A 13,664-nucleotide genomic window follows, 5' to 3' on the forward strand; every position below is an offset into this window, starting at 1 on the left:
TAGATGGGACTGAGGCAAGAGACTAAAGAATTGGTCAGTATGGGCTATTGAATGAACAAAAAAGACTGGAATTGACTCAAAATAAGCTTTCTAGTGATAATTATAAATTTTAAGTTATGGTCATATGGTTTTGATATTGCAATGTATTCATTTTGATAATTTGTTTAATCTTTCTCAAAAACAATGAAACCAATTAACTCTTTCCTTCCCAAGACACAAAATTAACTTTCAACTCAGATGGATAGCTATTTTGCCATTTCTCAAGGCATTATAGTACAGGCTTTGTTTATGTAGAGTAATGACATTACATACATATTTAAAATCTTATCAGGAGTTGACATTATTCCTTTTATCCACAGGTCTACCCAAATTCAGAGCTTAGCCATGCCAAATAAGACATCTATCACAGAATTTATTCTTCTGGGACTTACAGATGACCCAGAGTTACAAATTGTGATATTTTCTTTTTTGCTGGTAACATACCTACTGAGTGTTAGTGGAAACATGACCATCATTACATTGACTCTGTCAAATGTTCACTTGAAAACTCCCATGTATTTCTTTCTCAGGAATTTCTCTTTCTTGGAAATCTCTTTTACAACAGTCTGCATTCCGAGATTTCTGATCAGCATTGCTACAGGGAACACAGCTATTTCCTACAATGCTTGCATGGCCCAAGTGTTTTTTTTGATCCTTCTGGGAGCAACAGAATTTTTTCTACTGGCTGCAATGTCCTATGATCGTTATGTGGCCATCTGCAAACCTCTGCACTACACAACTATCATTAGCAACAAAGTCTGCAATCAACTTGTAATTGCCTCCTGGTCAGCTGGTTTCCTCATCGTTTTCCCCCCAGTGATCATGGGCCTTCAACTGGAATTCTGTCACTTCACCTGTGACTCTTCTCCCATGCTGCAGATTGCACTGTCACTTCACCTGTGACTCTTCTCCCATGCTGCAGATTGCTTGCACAGATACAAAGGTTTTAGAGCTGATGGCATTTTTCTTAGCAGTATTTACTCTCATAGTAACTTTGGCCTTGGTGATTCTCTCCTACACACTCATCCTTAGAACAATTCTGAAGATACCCTCTGCACAGCAAAGGAAAAAGGCCTTTTCCACTTGTTCCTCCCACATGATTGTGGTTTCCATTTCATATGGAAGCTGCATTTTTATGTATGTAAAAACATCTGCTAAAGAAGGTGTGGCACTAAGTAAAGGGGTGGCTGTGCTCAACACCTCTGTAGCTCCCATGCTGAATCCCTTCATTTACACCCTAAGGAACCAGCAGGTCAAGCAGGCATTCAAGGACCTCACCAAAAAATTACTACCTTCAAAGGAGGGCTGATTTTTCTGAAATCTGTAACTGAGAAAGCTTCTTTCTAGGTAATGGGCATAGATGAAGGAATAAAGCACACAGATCCTGCTCTTACACTGCTTACTTCTAGTAACTAGGAAAGTGCCAACATAATTGGATAATTGGGAAGTAAATTAACTGAAACTTCAGTGAGCGACAAATGCTACAAAAAAAAAAAAAAAAAAAAAAGGGAAGCAGCATAGGAAGGGTGATGAATGGAAGTCAAACTAAACAGCCTGCCTAAATAATTCGCAGTCATTTAAAAGTTCTCTCACAAAAGACCTTCTGCATTCAAATGTATTATTTAATATTCTTTTTTTCCATTAATTTCCTCACCTAGTAACTTGAGCTGTGAGTATATTGCCCGATGCTTTGCTTAGAAGCTGGGAAATAATAATTAGTGAAAGGAAATGGGTTTGTTTGCAGTTTGGGCTTGAACTGAGAAGAAAAATGTTCTCAGTTTATCTCTATTTTACCTGTAGAAATGTTACAATTTCTTGTGAAGAGGAAACAAAATCCAGGGGGGGAAACAGTTTTTGTGCTAAGCTTCCAGAATACTGGTGGAAAGCCTTTCTTTGGAGAGAGTTACTTTTTTGAGAGAGGAGATTGCACTATTTTTTAAATTCTCCATTATAGGGTTTCCCAAAACTTTTCCCCATTTGGAATCTAAATTAGCTTTTACTTAGGAAGCAAAAGTTAGGATATAGAGATCTAAAGTTTTAGACATGATACAAATTTAGAAGACAGTATTAACAACCCTAGATAGACTAATTTTCCTGATGTAAATGTGTGTCTCATGTATGTGATAGTTCTATTTAACCAGAGATATGAAATACTCATTTTACTAAAATAGATATTTAGATGAGTCTTGACAGTAGGGTTTAGGTTTCTAAGTAGTAAAAAGTCTGATAGCATTAAGAGAAAACAAATCTGAGTAGATTTATATTGCAATAGAGTATAGTTGTTTTATACAAAATAGGAAATTCTTTGAATAAATTGTTGGTTATACACAAGCCAGTTAAAATTTTCTTTTTCTCACACCTTGTAAGCCTTCTGTAACTGTGCAAATTACTACAAATTGTTTAGACTTCTAGGTACAAAACAATTCCACAAATTACTACAATATACTGCTATTTTAAAAATCAGAAAACATACATATGCTAACAGTAACTTTTTTTGTTTATCTTTTATTTCTTTTCAAAATATTGGGATAATTAAAAATTAGTTTTCTTGAGTTTAATAAATTCAATAATGAAATCTTAAACTGAACTTAATTATAAAATATTTAGAATTTGTGTTTAAACTTAATGTGTAGTCATATAAACCTTATTTTAAATTTTAAAATATTAATTTTATTGTATGCATGTGTACCCACCCACCACCTCCACATATACACTGTACATATTTTAAAGGATACTACACTGGATGTGAAAATTCTATGTTTCTGCTTTTTAAGTCAACTTAACCAATGTCATTTTTTTGTCATTCAAAAAACAGTGTGCAAAACAGATCTGAAAAATCATAAAACAGTGCATAGAATTTTCTAATGACAATTTCATCATGTCACATATTTCAGTCTCATTGACATATCTGTATCATACTTATATTTAGGTAAATATGTATTATTATACTGCATATATTATACATTTTCCTTTTTATATATAAAAGCATAAATACTGAGTCCAAATGAGGCTGGCGAGCACAGACGACTTATGAACCTGGCATTTTGCAAACATCAGGCTTGGGCTGGTTATACACCTCTATTCTCATAACGCGCATGGTTGCCTGAAACCCCGAGGTGCGCATTCTAAGCACATACACACCCCTCTCGGAACAATGTACCTAGCAACCTACCTGTTGGCAGCAGAGGAACCCCACCTTCATAACTCTGCTTGTGTACCTGCTTCACACAACTAAAATGCCCTAAAACCCAGAAAGATGGGATGATTTGGCCAGAATAGGCTTTGGAAGCTTGAGCAATAAGGCAAACCATGTCCTCTCAAAGTCTTTTTAAGTGAATATTAGGGAGCATCACCTATATCATATTATACCTAGTTATAATTAGGTGTGCATATTATTAAAGTCAGATGAATTGTGGAAAAGGACTTTCACAGTGTGCAAAGAGCTTATGTAATACAATCACACTAGAGAATCACCCCTAAGCAGCAGACTTCTCTTGAACTCCAAAAGGGAGCCTCAAACAATAATCAGGGTGCTTAGGTCAATCTTGACAATGTATTCCTTTAAAGTCTAACTATCACTCTGCTATGAGAAATGTTCCCTTGATTCTTTACCGTATGTGAGCCTTTCTTTCAATCCCTTCAATAAGAGCCCAAGAACCTAAAATAACAGGCCACAGTCCCAACCACTAGCAACAATGGACATAGAGAATTTAAATCTAATATTTAATTTTGTAAACAGGATTTCACCTATATGAACAATTGTGTAGGCATTCAAAATCAGGTTGGATATACATAGAAAACCAGACATTAAGATATGTAGCTTTTTACAACTGAAATGTATAGATGCCACACTCAAAGAACCAGTGCCAAGAGACACTTGGTGAATTAATGTTGATCGCTGCTGTGGTTTATACTGTTCTTCAACTTAATAGAATCTAGTATCACCTTGGACACAAATCCCTAAGTATTTTTGAGGGATTTCCAGATTAGGTTAACTGAAGTGTGGTGATAAATTTTAAATATGGGTGGTACTGTAAGGTTTCCGTACCCCTGATATTAAGTCTCTCTGCAGATGCAGTAAGCAGAATTGAGAGTAAAAGACCAAGTTTATTGGGTAGAATGTTCCAAGGTGATTTTCCTGACCCCCAGAGATGAGATCAGGAGAGGAGACCGGAACAAACCATGTGACCATTTTCTAGGACGAAGTTTAAATACTTGAGTACCTTCTGAGTTTAGGTTACATCAGGTAACCCTGACTCAGAAAGACAAACATGGTATGCACTCACTCATAAGTGGATACTCACTCATAAGTGGATACTAGATGTAAAGCAAAGGATAACCAGACTGCAACCCACAGCTCCAGGGAGGTTAGCTAGGACCCTAGGGAAGACACAGGGATTGCCCAGCGATGGAGAAATGGATGAGATGGAGGATGGAGGGGTAATGGAGGGCAAGGGTCGGGGTAAAGAGAGCTTAGGGGAGTGAAAGATTATACCTGGATCAGAAACAGAGTAGGAGAACAAGGAAAGAGATACCATGATAAATGAAGACACCATGGAAATAGGGAGAGGCAGAGTGCTAGAGAGGTCCCCAGGAATCCACAAAGATGATTCCACTATAGACTGCTGGCAATGGTCGAGAGGGTGCCTGAGCTGACTTACTCTCGTGATCAGATGGCCTAAGACCCTAACTGTCATGATAGAACCCTCACCCAGTGACTTATGGACCAGATGCAGAGATCCACTGCCGGGTCCCAGGCAGAGCTCCAGGAGTCCCATCGACAAGAGAAATGAGGAATTCTATGAGCAAGAGATATCAAGACCATGACTGGAAAAAGTACAGAGTCAACCAGCCAAACTAGTGGAAACACATGAACTGTGAACCAATAGCTGAGGAGCCCCCATGGTACTGAACTAGGCCCTCTGTATAAGTGAGATATTTGTTTAGCTTGAACTGTTTAGGGGGCCTCCAGGCAGTGAGACCAGGACCTGTCCCTAGTGCATGAGCCAGCTTTTTGGAGCCTAGTGCCTATGGTGAGACACTTTGATCAGCCTTGGTGCAGGGAGGAAGGGCTTGGACCTGCCTCAGCTGAATATACCAGGCTCTGCTGAATCTCCAGGGGAGACCTTCCCTTGGAGGAGATGGGGATAGGAGGTGGGTTGGGGGGAGGCTGGGGGGCAGGAGGAGGGAGGACAAGGGAATCCATGGTTGAATATAAAATGAATAGAAAATCTCTTAATAAAAAAAAATCACGAAGACAACACAATAATATACAGTATCCAGGCACTCTGTGTTTTCCATTTTTCTGTGGCTTTTTTTTTCAATTACACTATTTCTTTTTTAAGGACTTCTCTATCCTTCTTCTTTTCTCTCACAAGCCTATGTATATTTTTATACACACTGTGACCGTGTTTAGAGTTTTTTTTTTCATCTGAATCTGTTTTATTGTGTATCTGTAATCCTTTTCTGACAAGGAGAGTTTTAAACTGTTAAGATGTGTGGCTAGGACAAAAGTGGCAGAGCCCTGGCTGCTGGCTCCACTTTTCAAAATGGCTCAGGTACCAAGGGGTCACACTTACCTCCCCAATTCTGGGTAGCAGTACTAGGTAGTATACTTGTGTTTTTAAGTCCAAGGCTGTGCTCACAAGCCCACAGGCAGCAGCCGTGACCAGGTGATATGTCTCTATACAGCGGCCAGTAATAAGAGACGAGAACGAGGAAGCTATTATTAGCTCCATTTTAGGATCTCTTCTTAAATTCTCTCAGGTTTTAGGTGGAAACTCTTGCCCCATGTAGGAACACCAGATGAAAGATGCAACAGTAATATCTACAAGGCTCATTCTAATGATTCTTGGAAGTGAATGATGCAAAAACGTACTCTGCAATGTAGTTACAAAGCTTAGAAAACTATGTTTCTTTATAGTTTTTATGAAGAGTTCTCAAGAAAAGAGCATTTTCCAGAGACAACCTGCAGATGCTTGTATAAATCCACAGAAGCTATGACATCATGTACATTACCCATCTCCATTGGCTAAAGCCAGAAAATGTCCTAGCACTGAGTAGGGTAAGTAGCAAAAAGTGTCATGCATAGACAAGGATTTATGCACAATTAGTAGCTGCTGGGATAGGGTCTTTGTTAGGTTTTCTATGTTAAGAGACACATGACCACGAAAACTCTTATAAAGAAAAACATTTAATTGGCTTATGGTTTCGGAGGTTTAGTCCATTTTTTATCATGCTGGGACATGTAGTGTGCAGGCAGACATGGTGCTGGAGAATAAGCTAAGAATTTTATGTCTTGATCCACAGGCAACAGGAAGTGAAACTTCTACCACACCAAATGTACCTTGAGCAAAAGAGACCTCAGAGCCCACTCTCTAATGACACACTTCTTCCAACAGGACCACTCAATACCTATTCCAACAAGGCCACATCTCCTAATAGTTGTAATAGTGCCACTTCCTTAGGGGGCCATTTTCTTTCAAACCACCACATTCCACACCCTGGCCACCAAAGGCTTGCAGCCATATCATAATGCAAAAATGCAATCAGACCTTAAAACCCACAATGCAGTGATGTACTTCCTTGTACAAGCCCACATCCTAATAGCACTACTCCCTTTGGGGACCATTTTCTTTCAAACCACCACAGAAAGAGATAGTTTTTTTCAGTAGTGTGACACTGGGTATATCACTTACTCTTCTGGGCAGGCCTATTTATTGTCAACAGAAATTGGACTCTTTTTCTGTTTCCCATGTGTGGTTTTTGTTTTGTGCTTAAGAGAGGAAAAGAAGATGGAATTGGGTTGGTAGGAAGAGGGATGGTCTGTGAAGAGTTGGGGAAAGGTAAGGAATATGATCAACAGATATAATCTGATAGTCTCAAAGTAGAAAAAACATTAAAGGACTCAGTTCCTACTTACTTTTATTATCTTTTCTATAGAATGAGATCATCAGCATGTACATGAGGTAAATAGCTTTGAAACAATGATCTTCTATGTGTATGGGCCACTTTTTAAAGATTTGTTTTATTTTTAATTATGTGTCTCTGTGTGGGTGTATGTATGTGTGTGCAAGTGCCTAGGGTGTTCATAGGCATCAAAGCTGAAGTCACAGGCAGTTGTGAGCTGCCTGCCATGTGTGCTGATAACAGAACTCTGGTCTTTGCTACATATCCATGATAAATAAAGAGATTGTAAGAGGCTGACATATCTGGTCTGGAGAAGATCACCTCTTGAAATAAAGCACACAATCAAAGTTGCCAGGAATAATCCAGTGCCTTTATTTTTACCTACATCATATAATTTTTCAACATCATATAAATGAAATGAGACCAGGAGTAAGTAGTTCAGGAAGTCATAGGGTACTAACCCAAGGTTAATAGAAATCCATTTAACATGGGAATAAATATCTAAGTATACACCTGCTGGTGCTAAAATAAACAGTTCAAACATGCATTGTTCATCTTTCAACTTTTCAAATAACAAATGCAAGTAGTACACACTATTTGGTGGACATGAAAAAATAAAAAATAATATGAAATCCTTGAGAACTCTAGAGATTAACAATTAACATTCATATTGTGTGTAAACCAAAGAGCATAGGTAAAGATGATATAATTAAAAATATAGGGCTGTTGTCATTGCTTAGTTGGATAAAGGTTTTCCCGTGTAAGCATGAGGACACGAGTCCAACCCCCAGAACCTATGGAAAATGCCTTGATGATGACGTGTGCTTGCAATCTGGTTATCTAGGATGAAGTACAGGTGAATCCCTGGGACTCACTGATCATTAATCCTATCTGAGTCAAGTCAGTGACCTCTGGGTTCAGAGAAGAACACTGAGGCCAAAAAAAATGGTTTCATTAAGCATAAGAGGGCAATGATGGCTCTGCATATAAAGCTTTTCATTAAACCTAATGACGTGAGTTCAATTCCCAGAACCCTTATGTTGGAGAGGAGAGCTGAGTCATAAAGTGTGTGCTCCACTGTTCATATTCTGAGAGTGTGCACATAGCAGCACATTCACACAAACATACATACACTAAAAGGAAATGCAAAAAATGCATAATAAAATTTTGTGTTTATGGGATAAGGCCATATCAATAATAGTATATGAAATTATGGAAAACAGTTTTTAGGCTAAACCAATTAACAGATAACCATAATACAACTGATAACTTGAATATGTATTTTAACCATGAAATTAAACATTCCCATCGACTTCTCAGTGCTGTGTAGGTAGGTTACTCACTAGGTTTTAATGTCTGATTTTAAACATTAGGTATAAATCCATTCACTTGTAGTGTAAATGGTTGCAAAAATGATTCACTTAGCAATAGTCTACAGTTTCCATAAAATATACAGGGGTCCCTGTTTGAAAAACAATCTCATAACATTACTTAATAATATGAAAAGCTAAGTAGGTCAAGATAAGAACACAAAGTCTTCTGATATGAGGGAATTGGTGATCTAATGTATCATGTTCTCTTTGAAAAACGTCAGATCAGAAAAATACTTAAAGGATCTCAAAGTATATTATTTACCACAAATTCTCAAATGAAAATAGAACAAACTCATCTTTAGTTAATGAACATGTAAAAATAACTATGACAAACTGTGGAAAATATATTGAACAAAACATGGTGGTCCTGCCTATGATCCCAGCACTTGGGTAATGAGGGTAGGGAGATAAGCAGTTCAATCCTTGCCTACAGAGCAGGTTCAAGGCCTGCTGTATTTTCTCAGTAAAACACTACTGCAGTTTTACTTTCATGTTTTAAACTGATTTCTCCTTGTGTTGAGGATAACACATGTTTTGTGTCACTATTGCATAATTATCCTCCACCCTCAAAATGGAGTCAAAAGCTGCTTATGAAATGGAGTCTGAGGGCAAAGCCCAGCCTAAAAATTTCCACGACTGTTTTACAGAATATAGAGTAACACAGAGTAGGATGCAGCCTAATTTCAACATCGTCCTATGAAAGTCAGTGTGAGAAGGTAATTGTTTTTCTTGTTAGATTTCATTTTCTCACAAACGCTTTGCTAACTCCTTGCAGATAAGTTCTGCAATCACCTGGGATGTAGGTCACATAACAAACCAATTAAATGTGATTGCTAGAAGTAATCTTTTACTTGTATACATTAGTGTCCTATTATTATTCATCCCAGAAGTCATTATGCATTTCCACACTTTGTAGAATATTTTTGAAGTTATGTGTTGCAAACATAGTATAAATGCTGTTAATTTTTTCCCCTGGGAAACATATTAGCAACATCCATTTGGGAAATACTGGGATAATCTGAATAATTTTATAGCAATAAAACTCCCATCTAGATATATGTTGTTAAAATATTGTGAGGAATATGTCAGGATCCTAGATGTTGGATGATATTAGAAAACACATGAAAAGGATATTTTACTGCATGTTTCCATATTAAATATCAGGGGTGCTGTGAGGAGCCGAGCTTTGTGGGAGGAGAGACATAAACAGTGATTTCTCTTTGTGCTACAGGACTATGGTATAGATTTTGGTTTAAGGGAGCTAAACGTATTACTCTTTGTTTGACCTTTCACTTTAACTACCAATACTTTAAACTGGTATTTCAATTATTTCTGTACAATCTTTTATCTTTATTTACTATCTTCTCAGGCAGTTATTTTTATAGCTGTTTCATATATGTAACTGATACATATTTCAATTTAATTAATATATATTAGTTAACTTGAAAAATTTACAACTTAAATATGTATTAAATGAAACACTCTAGCCATTAAATGTGGAGAATAATAGTGCATTTTTTCATATTTGAGTATCCATTATTTAGATTGTACAAGTCAAGTTCATGTCACTGATATAGATGTTCAAGATAGTTCTAAACAGCACATTACAGTGTGTATATATTTCAATGTCATATATACATCATTAGTAAATAATTTAAAATGTGTTCTATTCTTACTGTTTGATGCTAAGTAAATTAAAAAAAACATTTTTATCAAAATCAACTAAACTTACTACATTAATTGAATTTAATGAGAAGAGTCTCAGTTTCAGATATCAAGAATAAAGGTTGAAACTTTAAGGTCTCCAATAATACAAGAGGACAAAATTTAAGGTGGATTTTTTTAAAGAGGGATATTATTTAACTTTTTAAAATACAAAAATATAGTGAAATGTGTTGATTTTATTGTTTTGTTATGAAAATATTTATAGACATTACATGATTTACTTGGTCTAGTTTGATGTTTATACTATTCCTGTAGATAACAGAATAAGTTGATCATTGGTTTCCATAATTTGTTTTATAGAAAAGATAACATAGAAGCCGGGCGGTGGTCGTGCATGCCTTTAATCCCAGCACTCGGGAGGCAGAGGCAGGAGGATCTTTGTGAGTTCGAGGCCAGCCTAGGCTACCAAGTGAGTTTCAGGAAAGGCGCAAAGCTACACAGAGAAACCCTGTCTCGAAAAACCAAAAAAAGAAAAAGAAAAAGAAAAGATAACATAGGAAAAGCATAATGATGCCAACAATGAAATTAGTACATTTTACAAAATAGTAAAAGTGATAGATAGTGGCAGAATAAAAACATAGTTTAGACTGACTTTAAACATAAAAAATGTGTCTTTAAAGATGTAATTGAAATATAGACAACAGCACACACACAGAACACATACACACACAGAAAGAGGGAGAGAGAAAGAGAGAGAGAGACAGAGACAGAGACAGAGACACCTATGTTTATCTGCTTATCTTGTGGCTCATGTTCTTGCCTCGTTTTCTGTGTTTGATTTTATCAGATTTGTTGTATACTGACCACCAGGAATGAGAAACAGAACATCAGTGACATACTTCATCCTCCTGGGTCTGACAGATGATCCTGAGCTTCAGGTTGTGATTTTCTTTTTTCTGTTTCTCACATATGTGCTGAGCATTACTGGAAATTTAACCATCATCATACTCACTCTGCTGGATTCCCACCTGAAGACCCCCATGTATTTCTTCCTCAGGAATTTCTCCTTCTTGGAAATTTCATTTACTTCTGTCTGTAACCCTAGGTTTTTGGTCAGCATCCTAACTGGAGACAAATCAATCTCCTATAATGCTTGTGTTGCTCAACTATTTTTCTTCATTTTTCTTGGCTCAACAGAGTTTTTCCTTCTGGCATCCATGTCCTATGATCGCTATGTGGCTATCTGCAAGCCACTCCACTATACAACCATCATCAGTAAAAAGATCTGCCACCAGCTCATCATCAGCTCCTGGCTGGCTGGGTTCCTGGTAATTTTTCCACCATTGGCCATGGGATTAGAGCTAGATTTCTGTGACTCCAACATTATTGACCACTTCACATGTGACTCTGCTCCTTTGCTCCAAATCTCCTGCACAGACACACGCACTCTAGAGCTCATGAGCTTTATATTGGCTTTGATCACGCTTATGACTACGCTGACGTTGATAATTGTCTCTTATATCTATATCCTCATAACTATTCTGAAATTTCCTTCAAGCAAACAAAGGAAAAGGGCCTTCTCAACCTGCTCCTCACACATGATTGTTATCTCCATATCCTATGGAAGCTGCATCTTCATGTATGTAAAAACATCTGCCAAGGCTGGAGTTGCCTTGACAAAGGGTGTGGCTATGCTCAACACCTCTGTTGCTCCCATGCTGAATCCTTTTATCTACACTTTAAGGAACCAGCAGGTGAAACAAGCCTTTAAGGATCTTATGAGAAAGGTATTTGCCTCAAAAACGCTGATGTGATATAGATTACAAATGAAACATGGGACAACTTCAGCCATAAAACTAATGAGCATGTCCTTGTTCTAGTTCATCTCAAAAATAAAAGTGTATGCTATTCTTAATGCATTTACTGTCCTCATGTTAAAATTCACTTAATGAATTTATGAGCATGACAATAATGCAATGGTTTCTAAATTTATATGATAAAATTAGAAATGAAGTAATTTTTAATTATAGCTTATATATTTCAAATAATACATATATCCACTACATGCATATTTTTGGAAAGATTAAGACATTGAACTTACTTGTTAATTCATGTATGTGTTACACAAATATATACACATCTATTCTTACATGTATTTTTATGTGTCTGCACTTGTATATACATGTATATCATGACTTTTTGCTTTGATGGTGTTAGAGAATGAATTTATTGTATTTTTGTATCTGTTGCTATCATTTCTTAAGTGATACATATAGGACATTTAGTAATATGATATGGGAATAATCTATAAGAAATACATTGAAATTATAAAGTTCTTAAAAAAAATAATTGAAAAAGAAAAATAACAATATGCTAAAAGGAAAAGGGAGATTTTCATTTTGTACTGAACATGGAACAATTTACACTTACTTAATGTTCCAAAATAGAATTACATCTATGGTCATGATAGTAAATCGGCAGAAAAATATTTATTTTTTCAGGTTAATGTTTGTAGAATATTATTGTATTTGTTATGGTTCTAATTATTATTTAGAGTGGTTTAATTAATGATAAAAAGCAAAATACATCTTTAAGAATAATTCCTCTGATCATTATTCTCACAGGAAAGAAAGGGGAAAGTGAAGGTTATATGAATCTATTTTTATTAAATATATTAGAAAAAAGAGTCATTTTCTGTTTGTCAATTTTTTCCAATTACAGTTATTACTCTAATAAATGGGCAATAACATCTTTTTTTTCTGAACACAAAAAGAGAAATCTATGTCAGCTGGAGTGATACCAGGTAGTTTATGGGAATTTTTCTATCCTTTACCTGCTGAAAAAAGATGTCCATTTAGTCCTCTTCATAAGACACCACCACCACCACCACCACCACAGATGGCAGCCGTCTAAAAGTCAGGCCAGCTCTCATGGTTTAGAACTCATAACCTCCATCCTACCATCACATTCCAAAGGCTAGGATTACGAACACAATGACATACCCAACATGTTTATTTATTGTATCCCTGCCACAAAACCCAAGACTTTCTCATGCTGGGTATGTGTTCCACTACAGAGCTACACCCTTGGACCATATGCAAACAACACACACATACACACACACACACACATACACACACACACACACACACACACACACACACACACACACATACACAACCTGGATAACCAGGGCTTTCATTGTTAGTTCTTTAATTTCTCATTTCCATCAGCACCCAGATGGTTCAGAATAATCACTAGGTTTAAATATTAGTAACAGTGGCATCAGGATTTTATGTGCCCTAGGCATGAAACATCTTTGGCCACCAAGCCAGGCATCAAGCTATGATGAACAAAGGGCTGTCATCTGCTCTGTCCCAGACTGATATAAGAACACCACCACCAACAAGGTGTCTTTTTGCCCATTGTCAATAACATATTTTTATAAGGACATTTCTTTTGTTGTTGTTGTTTTTTGTTTTTTTCAAGACAGGGTTTCTCTGTGTAGCTTTGTGCCTTTCCTGGAACTCACTCTGTAGCCCAGGCTGGCCTCGAACTCACAGAGATCTGCCTGGCTCTGCCTCCCAAGTACTGGGATTAAAGGCATGTGCCACCACTGCCCGGCTGGACACTTCTTAAAGGAGAGACCAACCTGTGTCTCTGGACAAATCCTCTCTG

At 36.8% G+C, this 13,664-nt stretch overlaps 2 protein-coding genes and 1 non-coding gene across 3 annotated transcripts; 2 read left to right on the forward strand and 1 right to left on the reverse strand.

Moving 5' to 3' along the window:
• The first annotated feature begins 384 nt into the window (after nucleotides 1-384).
• LOC102926185 (olfactory receptor 6C65-like) lies at nucleotides 385-1,348 on the forward strand. Its single transcript, XM_015989913.2, is given in 2 exon segments — nucleotides 385-918; nucleotides 920-1,348. Coding segments are annotated over 2 exon segments (963 nt in total).
• A 6,962-nt stretch (nucleotides 1,349-8,310) lies between these two features.
• Nucleotides 8,311-11,800, forward strand: LOC102925868 (olfactory receptor 6C76). The gene is made up of 2 exons (XM_015989918.3): nucleotides 8,311-8,321; nucleotides 10,834-11,800. The coding sequence occupies exon 2, from the start codon at nucleotides 10,859-10,861 to the stop codon at nucleotides 11,798-11,800; it is 942 nt and encodes a 313-aa protein (XP_015845404.3). The 5' UTR covers nucleotides 8,311-8,321; nucleotides 10,834-10,858.
• A 1,479-nt stretch (nucleotides 11,801-13,279) lies between these two features.
• LOC121823865 (small nucleolar RNA SNORA48) lies at nucleotides 13,280-13,423 on the reverse strand. Its single transcript, XR_006065502.1, has one exon. It is a non-coding gene; the product is annotated as a small nucleolar RNA SNORA48 (small nucleolar RNA).
• Nucleotides 13,424-13,664: the final 241 nt, after the last annotated feature.

The sequence above is a fragment of the Peromyscus maniculatus genome, chromosome 18 (genome assembly GCF_049852395.1).
Source record: "Peromyscus maniculatus bairdii isolate BWxNUB_F1_BW_parent chromosome 18, HU_Pman_BW_mat_3.1, whole genome shotgun sequence".
Lineage (NCBI taxonomy): Eukaryota > Metazoa > Chordata > Mammalia > Rodentia > Cricetidae > Peromyscus > Peromyscus maniculatus.

Excerpts from the sequence above, each read along its gene's own strand:
- LOC102925868 (XM_015989918.3), top strand. The coding sequence starts at position 10,859 with ATGAGAAACAGAACATCAGTGACATACTTCATCCTCCTGGGTCTGACA.